The following is an 18457-nucleotide window of genomic DNA, read 5'->3' as shown; positions in this document are numbered from 1 at the left end:
TCAGCATTAGTAACCAGGAGATCACGATGCAGAGAGTAGTCAGTCAAATCCAGGGTCAGAACCAGTAGGCAGAGTCCAGAGTGAACTGAAGAGCTAGGAGCGAGGTGTAGTCTGGGGAGGAAACAGAGATCAGCAGCCAGAAAAATCAGTAGGAAAAGAGAATGCTTGGTATGCATACTATTATGGCAATACATCATGAAGAGGTTTCAAGTTTCAAAGTTTCAAAGTTTTATTTGTTGCATATATAGTCATACATGGTATAACTGGCAGTGAAATGCTTTTTGTGACTACTCTGTCCGAGCTGAGGGGATACAGGGATACAGGGATAAATACAGTATATGTATAATATAATATGTATATATATATATATATATATATATATATATACACAATGTACAATGTAAAATGCAAGGGGCTTAGAACACAATCCTGAGGAGCTCCAGTGCTGAGGGTGAGGGTGAATGAGGCACAGTTGCCCACCTGTACTGATTGTGGTCTGTCTGTTAGGAAGTTAGAGATCCAGTCACACAGGGATGGATGCAGTCCTAGATTGTCCAACTTAGTAGTGAGTCTGGAGGAGATGATGGTGTTAAATGCTGAACTGTACTCAACAAACAGCATTTTAACATAATTACCCCTCCTTTTGTTCAGGTGGGTCAGAGTGGTGTAGAGCAGATGTGTAATTGTGGAGCAGTTGTGACGGTATGCAAACTGCAGTGTGTCCATGGAGGCTGGTGGTGAAGAGGTGATGAAGTCACTGACTAACTTTTCGAAGCACTTCATCATGACCGATGTGAGGGCAACAGGGCGCTAGTCATTGAGGCTGGAAGGTTGAGGTTTCTTCAGGACAGGGTCGATGGTGAATCGCTTGAAGCCGGATGGGACGATACCGAGCGTCAGGAGAGAGTTTGAAGATGTCAGTGAATACCGGGGCTAGCTGGTCTGTGCAGGCTTTGAGGACACTACCGCAGATGCCATCCGGTCCCGCTGCCTTCCTGGTATTCACTCTTTTGAACACTCTCCTCACATCACTCTCCATGATGATGAGAGGGCGCTGGCCTATGGTGGGCTCTGTGCATGCGCCGTTGGCTGTGCCAAGAGCACCATTAGTGTTGTTAGCGCTAGTGCTGCTAGCATGACCGCTGCTCGATGTAGCCTCAAAGTGAGCGAAGAATGTTTTTAGCTCGTTCGCCAGAGACTCATCCGCACTCATCAGTCTGGAGGCTCCTGTAGTCCATGATCGTCCGCAGTCCCTGCCACGGGCATCTAAAGTCACTCTGCTGGAACTGTGACTCTAGTTTCCTCCCGTAGCGCCGCTTCGCCTCTCTCACCACCCTGCGCACTCCGTATGCCACAGACTTGTATTCATCCATGTTCCTGCTGACGATTCCCACGTTGTAGGCAGCAGTGCAAGAGTTTTTGTCCACCCAGGGTTTCTGTTTGGGAATCATCTTGATGGATCGTGTCGTCCACCAGTTTCCCAATGAACCCTACTACTGCCTACATAAACTCGCTGACATCATCAGTGCTGCACCAGAAAATGTCCCAGTCCACATCATCCAGAGCATCCTGCAGAGCAGCCACCGATTGGTCTGTCCAGTGCATGACCTCCCTCTGAACCGGAGTTTCCCATTTCTGCCTTTGTTTATATTTTGGTATGAGGAAGATGGCCGCAGGGTCCGATTTACCAAATGGTGGATGAGCTATTCATAACAGAACCCCCCGCGACAGGTGCATCCACAGATGGCCGAGAAAAAACTAGCCTCGGCCTACCCCGGCCTCTGGGACTTGGACAGTATGTTCCCTGAAGGAAGCCATGATTGTTCCTCTGGTTCATACCCCTCTCAATCAATTAGGTATTACAATTGACCCATACGCCTGTGAGAATCCAGGATCTCACTTTAAATAGGAAGCAGGAGGATTGACAAGAGCAGAGCCTGTAGAGAAAGGGCTATATTGAACTGGTTTTAGCAAGGAGACATGGAAGGTCAGAATGATACAATGTAACCGGGGGCTTATTTTACTGCAAGAAGACCCTGATCTCATGTTACATGTAGATACTCATACTCGCTGACCTGTATGGAACGCAGCTGTGGGGCGTCAGCGGCAGTTTGCAAACATTTGTGGGACAGGATGGTTCAGTTTAATTGAACAGTTGCCACTTTCCAGTTCTTGGCTCTGTTGTTGAACTAGTGTTGAACAAGTTGTTGAACTAGTGACATGCCAGAGCAGGGATGTCAGTAGAGGTGTCATCCCATGGGAAGAAGGCTGGCTGAAACACACTGAAAAGGAGTTATTTGTGTGGATGAGTACTTTAGTGAATTACGTGCATATTCTGCCCAAGGGAGCTATTGAGACCAGTTAGAATGAGTAGTACACTAGTTGCCTGAGGAATCATCCTAATTCCTGGTTTGTCCTCTATGCTGCTCTGTTGGACTGGGGATGATGACCTAAGGAAAGGTCTTGATGTGTCTCATGACGAGTCTCTCGAAGCACTTCATGATAATGGATGTGAGTGCGATGGGACGGTAGTAATTGAAACACGACAGCATGGGTTTCTTAGGCACGGGGACGATGGTGGTAGTCTTGAAGCATATTGGGACCACGGCACAGCTCAGAGAGATATTGAAGATGTCTGTCAGGACATCTGCAAGCTGGTCAGTACATTCTCTGAGCACATGACCCGGGATGTTGTCTGGTCCAGCAGCTTTCTGTGGGTTAACTCCACGCACATCAGCCTCACATCAGCCGCAGTCAGGCAGAGCACCTGGTCATTTTGCAGAGGGATGCATAGAAGTCATTCAGTGCATCTGGGAGGGTGACATCACTGTCACAGGAAGGTGATGTTTTCTTGTAGTCAGTAATGGCCTGGATGCCCTCCCACATGCGCCGTGTGTCACCAGTGTCTTTGAGGTGTCCATGGATCCTCTGTGCATGTGCACGCTTTGCTTCCCTGATCGCACGTGACAGTTTGGGTTCTCAGTAGCATGCACACCTCAGCAGTCATCCATGGCTTCTGGTTGGGGCGTGTGGTGATGGTCCTGGAGACAGTAACATTATCAATGCACTTGCTGATGTAGATAGTGGATGCTGTTTACAGTAAGCAGCTCATGCTCGAGTTGAGCCTTATAGGAATTTACTAAAGAGGTCCTCTATTACACTGCAGTTTGGGGATTCATATTTTGCAGACACGCTCGTATGAACAGGTTCCTGTCTGTCTCAGAGGTTGATCCAAGGCCCACCCGCTCAGCCCAGTCCTTAGTAAAACAGGAGAAAAGCCCCGAGCACAGCTCATCAGGCCCATATCTCTCCAAGAGGCCTGCACTTTAAGTAGGAATTGCCTCAGCAACTGAAAAGGTGTCAACGTTAGTGTGCCATTGCTATTCATATTTGGGAGGGTGTCATTGCTAACCAACTCCTCCTCAGTAAACCTGGGCTTTAAATATATCAGAACAGTCCAAAAATCAGGTTGTTAATTGAGCATATTTGGTGCCTTCCTCCAACACATCCAAAATTAGTCTGCATGAAGATTAGTCTGATCAGGTAAACTGTCACAAATATTTTTAATATCAGTCATGTTAGGAGGCATAACTACACACTCTCACCCAGCATCATGAATAGAGCAGAAATATTCATGGGGGGCTGGAGCCATGGTCCAAAGTCTCACCCTGCTGTCAAGAGATGTGGTTAGGATAGAGGGCTGGTGTGGGCTTGCCACCCACACCTCATCCAGAAGCCCCCCTCTCAGCTTCCTGATTTAGCTCTGATGCATCCATGGCCTTTGGCACAGAAACACACAAACCAACTTGATTTCTTCTAAATGCTATTTATTCTTTGAGAGTCTTTGTTGAGACTGGGGTTAACTGAAAATGAAGCCAAGAACACCATTGCTGGACCATAAAAGAGCTTGTGAAAACTGTGCTAGAAAAATGCCCATCAAATAAAGAATCATGGATCTCAGCAGAGAAGTTGTGGCATGGCTTGTTGCCACACCCGAAGAACCACTGCTTTCATCACCTTGCAAAGCTAGATTGAATTAATGCTGACCCTTGTGCTCCTTCAGACTGCAAGTAACCCATACAAATGAAGCAGGCAATATTACAAATACTTTATTCAAGTAACAAAACCAGAACCATTTTGAGAAAGACCATTACACTCAGTATCCCATTTAGACTGCATCAAACAGCCTCAAATTGGAACAGACGCTAGTGGTTTTACATTTGCCTCCAATAAGGAATCCTTGTCCCACCCACTGGAGTACATGCTTAAGAGCCCTTTGTCAATCCATATGCTGGATGAGGTTTGATCAACCTGTAAAACCCAAGTATAAAACATTGGATTTGTGAGGAGATTGACCTTCTGCATCTAGGATTGGGCAGCCTGTACTGAAAGCTGTTAGTGGCTGGAGAACTGGCCTTTTGAGACATCATGGGAATTCAGAGGTCCAGGAAACCGTTGCCTTTCATGTGCACCACCCCCTTCTGCCCGACGACTAGTAGAGGTCACACCAGAAGCCCACATTTGGGAACGGGCAGCCAGTCCGAACGGCTGAACCTTACTCGAGAAACGGGCAGCCTGTCCTGACCCCTGGACGGTGCTCAACAAACGGGCAGCTTGTCCTGATGCTTGGAAGTTGGGTACAACATGAGAATCCAGATATCCAGGAAACCGGTGGCTTGAACGTGCATCATTCCCTTCAGACTCACGATTGGTAGAGGTCACACCAGAAGCCCACATTTGGGAACGGGCAGCCTGTCCCAAAGCTTGGACAGGCCTTGAGGAGTGGCCAGCCTGTCCAGACACCTGGATGGGGCACAATGAAGGGGCAGTGGACAAATCATGGGAATATAGATTTCCAGAACCGCTTCTGGTCTTACATGGAACCATCCCATCAGATTCATGGATTGTGGAAACCAAACCAGGAGGCCACAAGCGGGATAATGTATTCTGATCTGAGGGCTGGTGGGGGCTGCCGGGGTGGCCTGCCTGGCCCGAGGGCTGGTGGGGGCTGCCGGGGTGGCCTGCCTGGCCCGAGGGCTGGTGGGGGCTGCCGGGGTGGCCTGCCTGGCCCGAGGGCTGGTGGGGGCTGCCGGGGTGGCCTGCCTGGCCCGAGGGCTGGTGGGGGCTGCCGGGGTGGCCTGCCTGGCCCGAGGGCTGGTGGGGGCTGCCGGGGTGGCCTGCCTGGCCCGAGGGCTGGTGGGGGCTGCCGGGGTGGCCTGCCTGGCCCGAGGGCTGGTGGGGGCTGCCGGGGTGGCCTGCCTGGCCCGAGGGCTGGTGGGGGCTGCCGGGGTGGCCTGCCTGGCCCGAGGGCTGGTGGGGGCTGCCGGGGTGGCCTGCCTGGCCCGAGGGCTGGTGGGGGCTGCCGGGGTGGCCTGCCTGGCCCGAGGGCTGGTGGGGGCTGCCGGGGTGGCCTGCCTGGCCCGAGGGCTGGTGGGGGCTGCCGGGGTGGCCTGCCTGGCCCGAGGGCTGGTGGGGGCTGCCGGGGTGGCCTGCCTGGCCCGAGGGCTGGTGGGGGCTGCCGGGGTGGCCTGCCTGGCCCGAGGGCTGGTGGGGGCTGCCGGGGTGGCCTGCCTGGCCCGAGGGCTGGTGGGGGCTGCCGGGGTGGCCTGCCTGGCCCGAGGGCTGGTGGGGGCTGCCGGGGTGGCCTGCCTGGCCCGAGGGCTGGTGGGGGCTGCCGGGGTGGCCTGCCTGGCCCGAGGGCTGGTAGGGGCTGCCGGGGTGGCCTGCCTGGCCCGAGGGCTGGTAGGGGCTGCCGGGGTGGCCTGCCTGGCCCGAGGGCTGGTAGGGGCTGCCGGGGTGGCCTGCCTGGCCCGAGGGCTGGTAGGGGCTGCCGGGGTGGCCTGCCTGGCCCGAGGGCTGGTAGGGGCTGCCGGGGTGGCCTGCCTGGCCCGAGGGCTGGTAGGGGCTGCCGGGGTGGCCTGCCTGGCCCGAGGGCTGGTAGGGGCTGCCGGGGTGGCCTGCCTGGCCCGAGGGCTGGTAGGGGCTGCCGGGGTGGCCTGCCTGGCCCGAGGGCTGGTAGGGGCTGCCGGGGTGGCCTGCCTGGCCCGAGGGCTGGTAGGGGCTGCCGGGGTGGCCTGCCTGGCCCGAGGGCTGGTAGGGGCTGCCGGGGTGGCCTGCCTGGCCCGAGGGCTGGTAGGGGCTGCCGGGGTGGCCTGCCTGGCCCGAGGGCTGGTAGGGGCTGCCGGGGTGGCCTGCCTGGCCCGAGGGCTGGTAGGGGCTGCCGGGGTGGCCTGCCTGGCCCGAGGGCTGGTAGGGGCTGCCGGGGTGGCCTGCCTGGCCCGAGGGCTGGTAGGGGCTGCCGGGGTGGCCTGCCTGGCCCGAGGGCTGGTAGGGGCTGCCGGGGTGGCCTGCCTGGCCCTCTTGGGAATCTAGATGTCCATAACGGCTACGGCTTTTACATGCTTCATGCTGGCCAGGTTGAGGGCTTGTGGACGTTACACCAGAACCCCACAGCTGGGATTCCTGAGACCACACTGCACTCTGGAGGCTGGATGTTTGCCCTTTCTTTGACAGCTGAAAAGGAGTGGTCCCATACAGGTGCCTGCTGCTACTTTGTTGAGCCCCCCTAGCAATCTGCTGCCTGTCAGAAGTGTATGGACTTCGAAATCCTTGAGCACTGGAATCGGTGTCTACACCATCAGAAGACCCATGGTACAAACGTCCTTGTGGAAAAAGGCGACTGGACAGAGGAGTATTTAATGCAACATTGCCACCAGTGTGTTCATGGGAAGAGGGACCCTGCAACTGGGTTTGGGTTACAGTTTCAGGAAGCTTCTGACCACTTTGGAGAACCGACTGGTAATATCCTGCTGTCCCAATTTCAGTCAGGTCTTCTGAAAAACCCTTTCCACTGCTGGAAGCCCACCTTGACTTGGCAGCTTCGTTCTCACTAGATTCTAGGCCTTGCTGCAAAAACGGGGAGCTACTTTCCATGGATGCAACACTAGAAGGCAAGTCTCCCATATCAGTAGCATTTCCAGGCTGACCTAAAGGATTTTCATTCCACACTTGCAGGACAAAGGAGAAAAAGCAAGGTTACATTCAGAACATTTGAGCAAGCACAAGAGAACCAATATCTTTCTCCAGTCTCATACCTCTATATCCCTCTGCATCTTTTACTAATAATAGTGCAGTGAGAAGTAACCAAAACCTACAAGACAAAAGAGCATTTGTTCATGAAGATAACTCCCTGTCAGTGTCAGACAAAATACCAGCACAAATGATCCACACCATATGTTTACCTCCTGCTCCACCACATCATGCCTCTAGACAGGATGACCCCAAACCCAGGGTGTAACAGCACCTTTGTCTCTCTCTGAGACTCACAGGCAAACAGATGCTTCCCTTCCTGCTTGTGTTCCTCTTAAGCCTCTCATTAAAGTTAACCTGATAAGGATCACCTGGTCAAACTCTTTTCAGCTGTTATATAAGCAGTTACAGGAACTGAGGCATGACCGACGCTGAAAAAAAAAAAAAAAATAGTTGGTGATAGTAAAGTATAACTGTGACATTGGTTTAGTACCAGAGACTGATTGTAGAAGAGTTAATGTGCAATTAATTTGTTTGTTTGTTGTATGGGTAACTGTGTGCCAATTTCACTTCTCTTTGTTTATGGCTGGTGAGTATTTTATTTTGCCAAATGTCCTTTACTAAGCTTATCATCCAAATTTTCTACAGTTCTATATTTGTTTGTTTGAAGAGTTTGGTGCTATTGCCTGTCTTTTTGCACATCTTGATTATAGTTGTATATAATTGTAAATTATAGTAACATTTTTATATCTATCTAGGTTTCTCAAGAAATTCTGGACAAAGCCACTTTTATGGATTCACTGCCTCTGTAAAAAAACCAAAAACAAACAAAAAAAACCCAACTATTAAAAACCATTCAGAATTCTAATTTGTGGGTAAACCAAGAGTGAATCCTCAATCCTGTAGTCATATGAAATGCACTGGTGAAAAATATTTAAGATTGCTTGACTGTGTGGAAATGGTACATTAGCAAATGAAAGTAATCAAAAATGTTGAAACGATGTATAACTCTTTATAATTTGAATCACATCATTAATAAATCTTCTGCATGCAGTTTTAAGAACATTCTCATTCCAGATTTGACTGCCATTCTGAAATTTGGCTTTAGTTTAGCTCAAGGAAACTTGCTGCATAGTAGGTTAGCTTCACAGTGTATGTTGCAGTAGCAACTATCCTACACTTTTGCTGAGCGAAAGGACCAGTTTACATGCTCTTGATCTCATTTAGTAATTCACTGAAATAAACAATTTTAAACTTGGGGGGAATTAATTTTTTTTTTCTTTTTTAGAACTTCTTAACTCGCCCAGCTCTGTGATGAAGACCTGTGTATTTCTCTTCTGAATTACATTTCAAAAGGCGGATCACATGACTGGTACTTTGCAACAGCTCTTGACATCCACTTCTCAACTTGCTCCTTTACCTATTTTTATTCAAAGTCTCATTTTGTGATTCAAACGTTCCATGAACTCAATTTTTAATTTGAACGATAACTATACTTAAAGTGACCAGTACTTCAGGTTCGATCTCCTCAGGTTACCCTCCGTCCTCTGTAGCCGCATCAATCCGGGGAAGTCGAGAGACACTGACACCAGTGTGAATCAAGAGAGTTCCACTTTATTGAGGAAAGCACAAAGTATACATGTGTCCTATATGTACTATCTAATCTACAGGATGATGGGGGCGGGGGGGAAGTCAGACATGTTCTAAGAGTCTATGTAGAAAGCAAAGAAGCAAGGCTAATACAGATTAGATGTTCACTGCATGAACAAGCAGGAGCTGTCCCTGTACCAGCCATTAGCTACTCCTGTGCTTAGAGAGAAAAGGAGGGGTAAAGGAGACAAGAGGAGGGAGCGGATGATCTCGGGAGACCGTCAAGCCGTCATGGCTGATGAGCAGAGACCTTGTGTTGGGTGCCTGAAGACAGAAAGGCTCCAGTGTCTAACACTCCCCCTTTGATTCCAAGAGGAATCATATATCAGTATATAGACTTTGCTCATACACAGGCACCAAGGCAACATTTGCATGATTAATCACAGTGGTGTGATTACAGGAGAACACGAGTTTATAAAACAAGATCATGGGAGAACATGTGTTTATAAACCAAGATCCCTGAGGTCCAATAAGGTCTGTCAGCCAACTGAACCAAGAATCATCAGCAGCTGGAGGCTCAGCAGTAGCGGCCTTCGTGTCAGTAATGTTCTTATAGTAACTAAAGATGTCAAAGCAACACGTTTCGTTAATGACCTAGCAGCCGCCTCCCTCCTTTGCCAAGAGGAGATCTAGGGCCAAGCGGTTTTGCAAGACAGCGGTTTGGATTTTATCTACTTCATCATTGAACAATGCCAGGGTGTTTTCAGTCCTATTGACTAAAGTAAGCACCTGCCATGCCAAGTCATTAATTTTGTTAAGTGCTGCAGTAGTTCCTCCTCCCAGGAACAAACTCCAAACCAAGTTTGCTCCAGGGTTAGTCCATGGGTTGGCCAGTATGTTCCCATCATACCTATTAGGGGGGGCCAGGAATTACAAACCATTTATTAGCCCTGCCCTGCGGTAACATGATCGACCGAGACCGGTACCCAGGGTGTATGGAACGCCTGACATACCAGACAATCCTTCTCTGGCTCTACCTCTCCTGCCGCTACCAGGGAGACCACACAGGCTAAATTACCATTACATTGCCGTTGATGAGTCTAAAAGCACTCCAGCCCCCTTTTGTACCCATCGAGACTGAAAGTAATGCCAATATTATCACACAGATGGGGCCCATTATTCATACAGTAAGGTTTTGCATACAATTATCAGGAAAACAAGGAGAGAAAGGACCAAAGAGTCTGCAAAGGATGTTAATAGGCAGATAGGATAGCTATCAATTTAAAATACCAATTTATAATATCAACAGGGCCAAGGAGTACTTCCTCTGTGTGGTGCAGCCGAGGGGCAGTCCCCCAGCATAACAAATTTTGTATCATATGTGAATGTGTTAAGGTGCATTTGGCTTGGCGGACGTGTCAGCTACTGGTAATTTCTTCGGCGGGTTGGCGTGTATCCACTGTACCGATCCCGATGTTAGCACAGCAGTTCGAGTCACTGCGATCACGGTTGTTGGGGTTCCGTACGCAGCTTCACCAACTTTCTGAGGGTTCAATGATTTGACTAAAACAGTGTCACCTGTAGTAGGCTTGTCTGTGGGAAGAGGGAGAGCACAAGAGACATTACCACGCACACTGTTCAATTTCTCAATCAACATTTAGGTGTAGTCTGCCAGGATCACGTCCGTGTCACGTGAATGAGAAACACCTGGGTTACCTCTGACCCATGGGGTAAATTATCCAGCAAAAATTAACTCAAATGGTGCCAATTTGGTGGTGGCACTGGGCGTCATTCTGATCTGACATAACATTGCTGGCAGTAGATCTATCCATTTCTTTCCTGTTTCCATCATAGCCTTTGTTAACATTTCTTTCAATGTATGATTAATTCTCTCAACAATGCCAGATGACTGAGGGATGTGAAACTTCCAGTCAAGAGTTAGGTAGGTGCATAGTTTCTGAGTTACCTTAGAAATGAAACAAAGTCCCTGATCTGAATCTATTACCTGAGGCACACCATACCTCTTTATTATCTTCTTGGCTAGGATTTTAACCACAGTGCAGCGTCTTCCTTAGAACAAGGAAACGCCTCAGTCCACTTGGAAAACCTGTATACAATCACTAGCCGATACTTCAACTGACCACAAGGTGGCATGTGAGTAAAGTCTATCTGTAGTCACTGAAAGGGATATTCAGGAGCCTTACCCTGGTTGCTTCTAGCATAGGTTAAACAGCTATCTAGGAAGAGTTTTATAGTTTTACATGTTTCAGGTATACAAAACTGCTTTTGAATGTTAGCCGTCACCCCCCCCCCCCCCCCCCCTTTGTGCAATATGTGAAATCCTGTGAAAAGGACGCACAAGAAATGGCAAAACAGATATAGGAAGGGCGATACACCCCTCCGGGTCACAGATTAGACCATTTTTATCATGACTACATCTTTGATCAGCCCAATGAGAGCAGTCCAGTCATGTACCCTGAGTCTTTAAGAAATGCAAATCGATATCAGTAGACACCGAGCAATGAGAAAACATGGAGACAGCTTCACATGTCGACGATACAGTGTATGGGCATGAGGGGGCATTAACAGCTGCCCAAAGTGCAACCTCATCTGCCAAGGCATTGCCAGTGTCTGTGTCAAATCCAGAGATCGTGTCCTGACCCCTGACCTTTTCGACAGTCAGCCGAGCTGGTAGTGTACATGCAGACAAAAGTGCAGACACTAATCCTGAATTAGAAATAGGCTTACCATCCGAGGTGCAGCACCCCCTGGAGTGCCAAATCTTACCGAAATTATGAGCAACCCCAAACGCATGACAGGAATCAGTATACATGGTGACAACCTGATCCCAGGATAGATGACAGGCCCTGGTCAATGCCATCAGTTCAGCTGGTGAGCAGACCTGTAAGGGCAGACAGAATATCCGCAGGGAAATTCGGAGTCAGACGGTGTAAAACATGAGGCATCTACAAAAATGTGATAGGCGTGCTAGCGAGATCAGAGTGCATGCTCAACGACTCAAGAATAGCCTCCATTCAGTCATGGGGCACAGAGTCAGCAGAATGATTTAGCGATGTCAAAATCGATTGTAACAGACTAGCAGATGAACTCAGGGTTGTGTGTGATTTAATGGTTCTGAGTGGCGCAGAGGATGGCCTCAAAGCCTGAACGGTGCTGTGCCATCATGTGCTGTGTTTGAATGTTATTGAGAATAATAATAACTTGATGTGAAGTGTGAAGAACCATGGTATGAGACAGTGCCAATTTCTCAGCGTCAGTGACTAGCAGGGCCGAGGCAGCCCTGGCGCGTAAGCAGGCCGGCATGCTTGAACGACCGAATCAAAAGTTTTGGAAAGGTAGGCCACAGGGCCATAACTGCCACCATGCTCTTGACCCAGGATGCCCACGGCTATGGAGCCGTTTTCAGAAACGTAAAGGTGGAAGGGCAGATTATAATTCAGCAGGCCAAGCGCTGAAGCAGAGCACAAGGCCGATTTCAGAGTCCTAAATGATGCATGGTTTCAGTCCAGACCAACGTATCAGGACAGTCTTTTCCACAGCCCTGCCTGTGGACTTTATCATGAAAGGAACAATCCAGCACCCATTAAGCAGACCCAGGAAACTCAACATGTGTTGCTAGGCTGGCCCATCACGTCTGTAAACATAGAGATATTTGGTCTGGAATGGATCGTCATTTTGCCCTGTTCAAAAGAGAGAGAGAGAGAGATTCATTTTAAACATTAAATCATGACCCAACAGGTTCAATGGAGAACCAGGAATAACTACAAACCGATGCATCAAAAGAATTGAGGGGTCATCTGGACTTCTAACGGACAAAGAGTGCATTTTAGGACAGTTCACAGGGACCCCCAAAATTCCCACAGAACTAACGGACGAACCAGAAACCGGACCAGTGTAACAGTGCGAGCTAAAGGATGAATAGGTGGAACCGGAGTCCACCAAAAATGAATAAAAATGATTATCGATCAGCAGATCAATAAGGGAAGTGAACGAAAATCACCAGGGGTGAGCAGGGATGTTTGGGAATAGGCAAAAGATGGAGCTCGCTGCTGTGGAGAGCACGTGTGCAAGTTTGAGTGTATACTGTACAGGACATCACATAATCCCATATGTCATCAACCAGGGACTCCCACCAATACTTCCTCAGCAATAACTGGTAGTATGTGTAACCCCCAGATGTCCACTACACAATGAAGTATGTGCCCATCTCACAGGGTCACCTCTCAGGACTGTGGGTACATATTGTCTCCCTGGGGGTGACAAAAAGGAAAAGACGGAACTGGTTGATCTGGTTTAATCTCCCGAAAGCCTCCTCAGCCTATGTATTTCATCTTAGTCTCCTGTTAGCCTGCCCCTTGAGAAGATTGGTTAAGGGTGAAGCTATTGTGCCAAAATTCCTGATAAATTTTCTATAAAAATTAGCAAACTGCAGGAACCTTTGTAACTCCTTAATGCTTACAGGTACTTGCCAGTCTACAACAGCAGTAAGCTTTTCAGGATCCATTGAGATATTCCCCACAGAAATAGCACAGCTTAAGAAGGTTAGGGATGTCCAACGGAACTTACATTTAGCCTTGGCATAAAGGTTGTGTTGGGCTAGAACAGCAGCCACGTGTTGTAGATGTGGTAAATCTACATATTGTCGATATACACAATAAGGAATCTGTCTATCATATCATGAAACATCTCATCCATGAACACCTGGAATACAGGACTATTGGCCAGGTCTTACGGCAGTACCAGATACTCTGTGTGCTGTGACAAAACAAGCCTTCCACATAGCTCCTTGCAGCTTTTCATGTGCAAGGGAGATCAAGGGCAGGGGAAAAGAATACTTCATGGTTACCTCATTTAATACTCTGTAATCAATGCATGGTCGTAAACACCCCTCCATTCTTCTCCACAAAGAAGAATCCAGCTGCGAGGGTCATGTGGACAGTTTTCTATTAAGTCTAGGAATGGTTATGTGACTGGTTTCAGCTTGATTGATGGGTTAAGTAAATACCCCATATCATGTGAAATAAAACATTTATTAGAAGATTTGTGTCACAGTACACTGAACAATTTTGCGCCCTCAAACAAAACTGTCTACAAACAGTGTTAAAGCAGAAAAATAAATTGGAGGTTTTCAGATTACAATTACATTTATGGCATTTGGCAGACGCTCTTATGCTAAGCAACTTACAAACGTGCTTTGTCATTTACTCATAAAATGTATACTAGCCAGTACAGTGGGTCAGTGTTCAAGATACCATTGAACTAGATAAGCTTGGAGTGTAACGCGAGGAGGCAGAGCAGGATGCGTGGACGAGTTGTGTAAAACACAATTAGACGTTTATTCCAATGCACAAGATGACGTAGCTTACAGGCTATCATGGGTTAAACATTGACTACAAGTAACGTTTAAACGAGACCTTAAATATGACAACGATGAAGAACGAGAACTAGTTGTGAGACATGGGGGGGGGGGGGGCGTGGTCCTACAAACGAACACACATACACACACACGGAGACGTCTGGGAGGAGGGGCCGTATCGTGACATGGAAAAAAACTTCTCATTAACTATCATCAAAATAAAGAATCTCATTATCTATCATCAGAATAGACAGAATAGAACAGCAGATAATGTTTATAAATTAATATTTCCATGTCGTGTCTTTGTTTTCCTTTACTTCCTTGTTTCATTCCTTGGTTTTGTTTTCTCCGCCCCTCGTCTGTTCCTCAGTTCCAGTCGGTGTTTTGGTTGTCCCTGCTATGTTCATCTTCGTCTGATTAAGCCTCGATTGTTCTGATTATTTAAGCTTTAGGTTTTGGCTTCTATTTTGTCAAGTCACGTTCTTCTCAGTCATGTTTATATTATGCTCCTAGTACTGTCGTCGCCATTTCTTTTCTATTTACTCCGGTCATGTATTATGTTACTCCCAGTGTTACCCCTTTGCCTCTTTGTATTTTGCCCTTATTAATAAACCGCTTCCTGCATTTGCGTTCTGCCTCTTGCCTCGTTCCTGCTGGAACTGTAACAACTGTAAATAAATTAAGATCAGGCCATTATTGAGTCCCAACTTCCTCCAGACATTACTAGCAACATGCGTTCAGATTTCTTCAGTATAGAGATTAGAATTAAGCAGCACATTTTCATCAGTTACAACCAAAAGGGCTTCTGAGGCTATGGAGTCTGAAGGTCTCGTCCTGCATTATGGAGCTCAGTCCTGTTGGGAATATCAATCTGTATGTTGTACTCTACACCAACCATGTGTGGACTGTAGATTCATTTGCAAAATTTTTAACAGCCAGAGGGGATCCCTTACTAAATATAAGCAATGTGTCTTAAAACAGCTTTGCTCTCATTTAACAACAAATAATAAGCATTAAATAACATGCACTTGCTGACCTTTGACCTGCCTGTGGTTGTTCTTGTTCTCATGTTATGCTCTAATTAAGCATGAACTTGAGTAGCATTCTAATGTAATAAAGTTAACATGCCTTATGCAAAGCACCTACCTCAGCGCTGGCTGTAATCAGACCTGATGATGTGAATTGTAGGTCTCTGAAGTGTAGGTCTCTCACACACAGAAAGGACAAACTGACCAGGCTCCACTATAATATTAACATGTGTACAGTCAAGACACTCAAGCCATAGTTAAACTCATAGGTTCTATGGCACCTCTTTGCAGTGTTGGTAAGTAATAGCCACTGCTAGTCAGCTTGCCCTAGAGAGTTCATCTCAAGCTTTCGCTTGTATGAAATGAAGTTCATCTTAATAAATTTTGAAAACCCAAATTCCCAGCCGCCTTAGTATTAGTTTGAAAGAGGCTGATCTGTTTCAGACAAAAATGCACCAATGTAAGTTGGCTGGTGGGTGCAGAGAGCCAGGTTTATGTGCAGACCAAACATGTCTCCTCATGTCATAACTGTCTGATGCCATTACCCGAAACCCAATACAGGAATTCATAGACGGGGTAGGGAAGAGGAACCCAAAGAGAAGGTTGAAGGTGCTGAAATGTCTTTTGTCCACCCTGTGCCCCCTTAACTTTTGATGAATGGCTTCAACTGCTTTCTGTAAAGTGAGACGCCCACCTGACTCGGGTATGGTGGGGGCCGGCTGGGGACATTTTGTGAAATCTGGTTCAGATCAGCAGGTGCTGGTGTTGAGGAGTGTTGGATCTACCATCTGCACAAAAGCACACCCCACTGTCTTTGCTGCCCCCTGATCACAGAACCAGGTGGCATCTGAAGGCAGCTGGCAAACAAGCCCAATTTTGACAGATGCCCGAGATCCACTGAGCATGCTGCAGTCTAGGAGATACTCGGACTGACATATTTTCCCTTGTGCCATAGTGTTGCTGTAACCAGTAGTCAGAACAAATGCAAGAGCCATAAGTGGCTCTGATTAGCAAATAATAACAATCACTCACTTGCCAATTTGTAGGAACAACCAGTGCATCTTGTAAATGCACTGGAGTGTCAGCACTTTAATCTGTTTTATTAATAATAATTTTTGCTAGTTACACAATTTCACATTATATCTGAAATATCAAATTGGATTGTAGTTACCTGGCTTAAATCAACTTCTGAGCTCTCCTTAAAGGAAAATAACACAAGTTGTTTTTTTTCTGCATTTGTGGTCCCAGTTTGAGAGGAGCAACAGACTGCACTGCAACATTTGCATTAGAAACTTTTGCCATTTTCTCCCATACTGGTCAAAAGCATATGACCTGACTAGTTAGTGTGGGCAGTTTTAACATACTGAAAAAAAATTCAATTTCTCAACAAACAGGAACATGAAATGAAGTACAATGACATTATTAATGCTTATACCATAACAATTATAACACATATACAGTTATAGACGCAAACGCGCTAGATAGTTGTCTGTGAGCCAGGAGATTTCTGTGTGGTTATACAGAGGAGCAGGAGAAACACAGCAGGCTACACTGCTGTCAGCTTCAGCTATAGTGGGCATGACCTGTAAAACACAAGATGGACTGTATGAGTGTGGATGTGTATAATACATTGATGCTAATGAAGAAACCATAGAGTGTACAAATACAAACCCTTCCACAGTTTGCATCATTGAAAAAACAACAAAAAAAAAAACAACAACAACAACAAAAAACTGTTCTACATTGAATACATTTCACTTGGTTCAGATATTCTTATTCTGTTTTCCATTGTGTTAATTTGGCTAATATTCCTTTGTCAACAACAGTAATTCAACTCAAGTTTGTGGAATATTCTAGGACCCCCACACAGATCACAGATGGTTCACAAACACTGAACACCTTGTACATTCATGATGCAAACTTGGATTAAGCAAATTCAGTTTAATTCATTTCAGTAGTTATTTGTCTAATACTTTTACAATAGACATTGTCACAAAACAGCATTACAGAAATTCAGTTCCAGACCCCTCAGTAACAAGCCAGAAGTGAAAAGGGACAGACTAAATCTCCGAGTTGATAGGAGGATGAATCCTGACGAGGCGAGAGCCTCGCAAGAGGAAGTCGTTCTCCTCTGGGATGTAGCTGAAAGGGGGCTTTTGATGTGAAAATGACAAAAGTAGGATGAAGTGTGATTGGCCTGAAGGTACACAAGGGTGAGAAAATACTGATTTAACCGACCATAGTTCGTTAAATTAAACTCTCAACACTGATTGTTGTACTCTGCCATGGTGGATATGTTCAGTATAAGGACAGAACATTGCTGTGCTGTGAGATCTGATATTATCTGAAGTATAATTATTCAAAATGGAGTCTATAGGTGTAGTGAGGAGCTCAAGAGAGTTCAATGATGGGAAGAAACTGTTCCTGAGCCAAGTGTTCTGGAACTGATACTCCTGTATCTGTAGGAGGTTATACAGAGTGTCGCTTGGGTGGGAGGGGTCCCAAGTGATGCTATACACAGTGCTGATTATTATTATTATTATTATTATTATTATTATTATTAAGTTACATTTATTCAGTTCCTTTCTCAAACTCAAGGACACTTTACAGTCAGATATCACAGACTGTCAATGGCGGGTAGCTGTGTCCCAATGACTTCACACCTTCCTCTTCTGTCATTAAGATTGCATGTGTGCTCACTGGGAATGACCTTGGTGATGTATCAGGTACCAGCTACAGGACCACAATATTCATATTCATTTTTTAAAACATGTTTTATTCATATTCATTCAATATTTATATATGCTGATTTATTGTGTGGGCTTGAACCCAGGTCAGCTGGGTGATGACACCAACTGCCTACTGGGTGAACAGTTAGATCTTGGATCAGGTAAAACAAAAGGAAAAAACTAAACACCACAGCGAGCGTGGAAAAAGGGAGAACAAAGGATGCCACGGGAAGAAATGGCAACCCTGATGAACTGAGGAAAACCAAACTAAAACTTCCCAAACAAAACCAGAAAACAGGGAGGAACTAAGGGAAGCCTCGGAAGAGAGACAGACTCGAAATTGGAGGAGACGTGTAAAAACACGGACACCCTCGCAGCACAGAAGTAAGGTGAAGCACAAGGGGGAAAACTGGAGAGGGAAGGGGACGTGTAAAAGCAAAAACAACTTCAAAGACAAGAAGTGAGGTGTAGCACAAGGGCTCAGAACTTTGGCAAAGACCCAGCACTGAATATTTGGGTCACTGGGCTTATATAAGGTCTAGCCCAGCTGTTGGGTGTTAAGCCTGATTAGTGGTGTGCGTGACTTGAGGCCTCCCTCTGGTGGCCGGAGGGGGCCTCAGCCTGGCACCAACCCTTACAATTTGTACCAGCATTACACATTTATTTATATTCACATGTATACGCTGATTCATTTATACCTGCTT

The 18457-nt window shown here is 46.9% G+C and overlaps 2 protein-coding genes across 9 annotated transcripts in view; both read right to left on the bottom strand.

Annotated features, from left to right (window-relative positions):
* Positions 1-4395: 4395 nt before the first annotated feature.
* On the bottom strand, positions 4396-7449 carry LOC118242425 (uncharacterized). The gene is made up of 4 exons (XM_081698037.1): positions 7242-7449; positions 7095-7150; positions 6196-7007; positions 4396-4803 (listed from the first exon to the last, which is right to left on the bottom strand). The coding sequence occupies exons 1-4, from the start codon at positions 7259-7261 to the stop codon at positions 4396-4398; spliced, it is 1296 nt and encodes a 431-aa protein (XP_081554163.1). The 5' UTR covers positions 7262-7449.
* Positions 7450-10962: 3513 nt separating this feature from the next.
* LOC118242396 (uncharacterized) overlaps positions 10963-18457 on the bottom strand; it is a 69998-nt gene continuing 62503 nt past the window's right edge. For 5 of the 8 annotated variants that reach the window (XM_081697944.1, XM_081697953.1, XM_081697940.1 and 2 more), the window contains one exon: positions 16088-16607. Coding sequence is in view for 3 of the 8 variants with exons in the window: in XM_081697946.1 (XP_081554072.1) it covers positions 16588-16607 (20 nt within the window). In the remaining 5 variants the exon portion in view is untranslated. Of the gene's footprint in view, positions 11522-16087; positions 16608-16711; positions 17222-18457 lie in introns of those variants that run through there. The other 3 variants (XM_081697947.1, XM_081697942.1, XM_081697941.1) reach the window with 3 other exon arrangements.

Source organism: Electrophorus electricus, chromosome 15, assembly GCF_041902795.1.
Source record: "Electrophorus electricus isolate QZ-2024a chromosome 15, ASM4190279v1, whole genome shotgun sequence".
NCBI lineage: Eukaryota > Metazoa > Chordata > Actinopteri > Gymnotiformes > Gymnotidae > Electrophorus > Electrophorus electricus.
The sequence above is the reverse complement of the archived record's forward strand: the minus strand, read 5'-3'. Positions and strand labels throughout refer to the sequence as shown.

Excerpts from the sequence above, each read along its gene's own strand:
- LOC118242425 (XM_081698037.1), bottom strand. The coding sequence starts at position 7,261 with ATGATGTGGTGGAGCAGGAG. Across the intron at positions 7,008-7,094 it reads AGATGCAGAGGGATATAGAG|TGTGGAATGAAAATCCTTTA; the intron begins GTATGAGACTGG and ends TTGTCCTGCAAG. Across the intron at positions 4,804-6,195 it reads CCTACCAGCCCTCGGGCCAG|GTGTCTGGACAGGCTGGCCA; the intron begins GCAGGCCACCCC and ends TGCCCCATCCAG.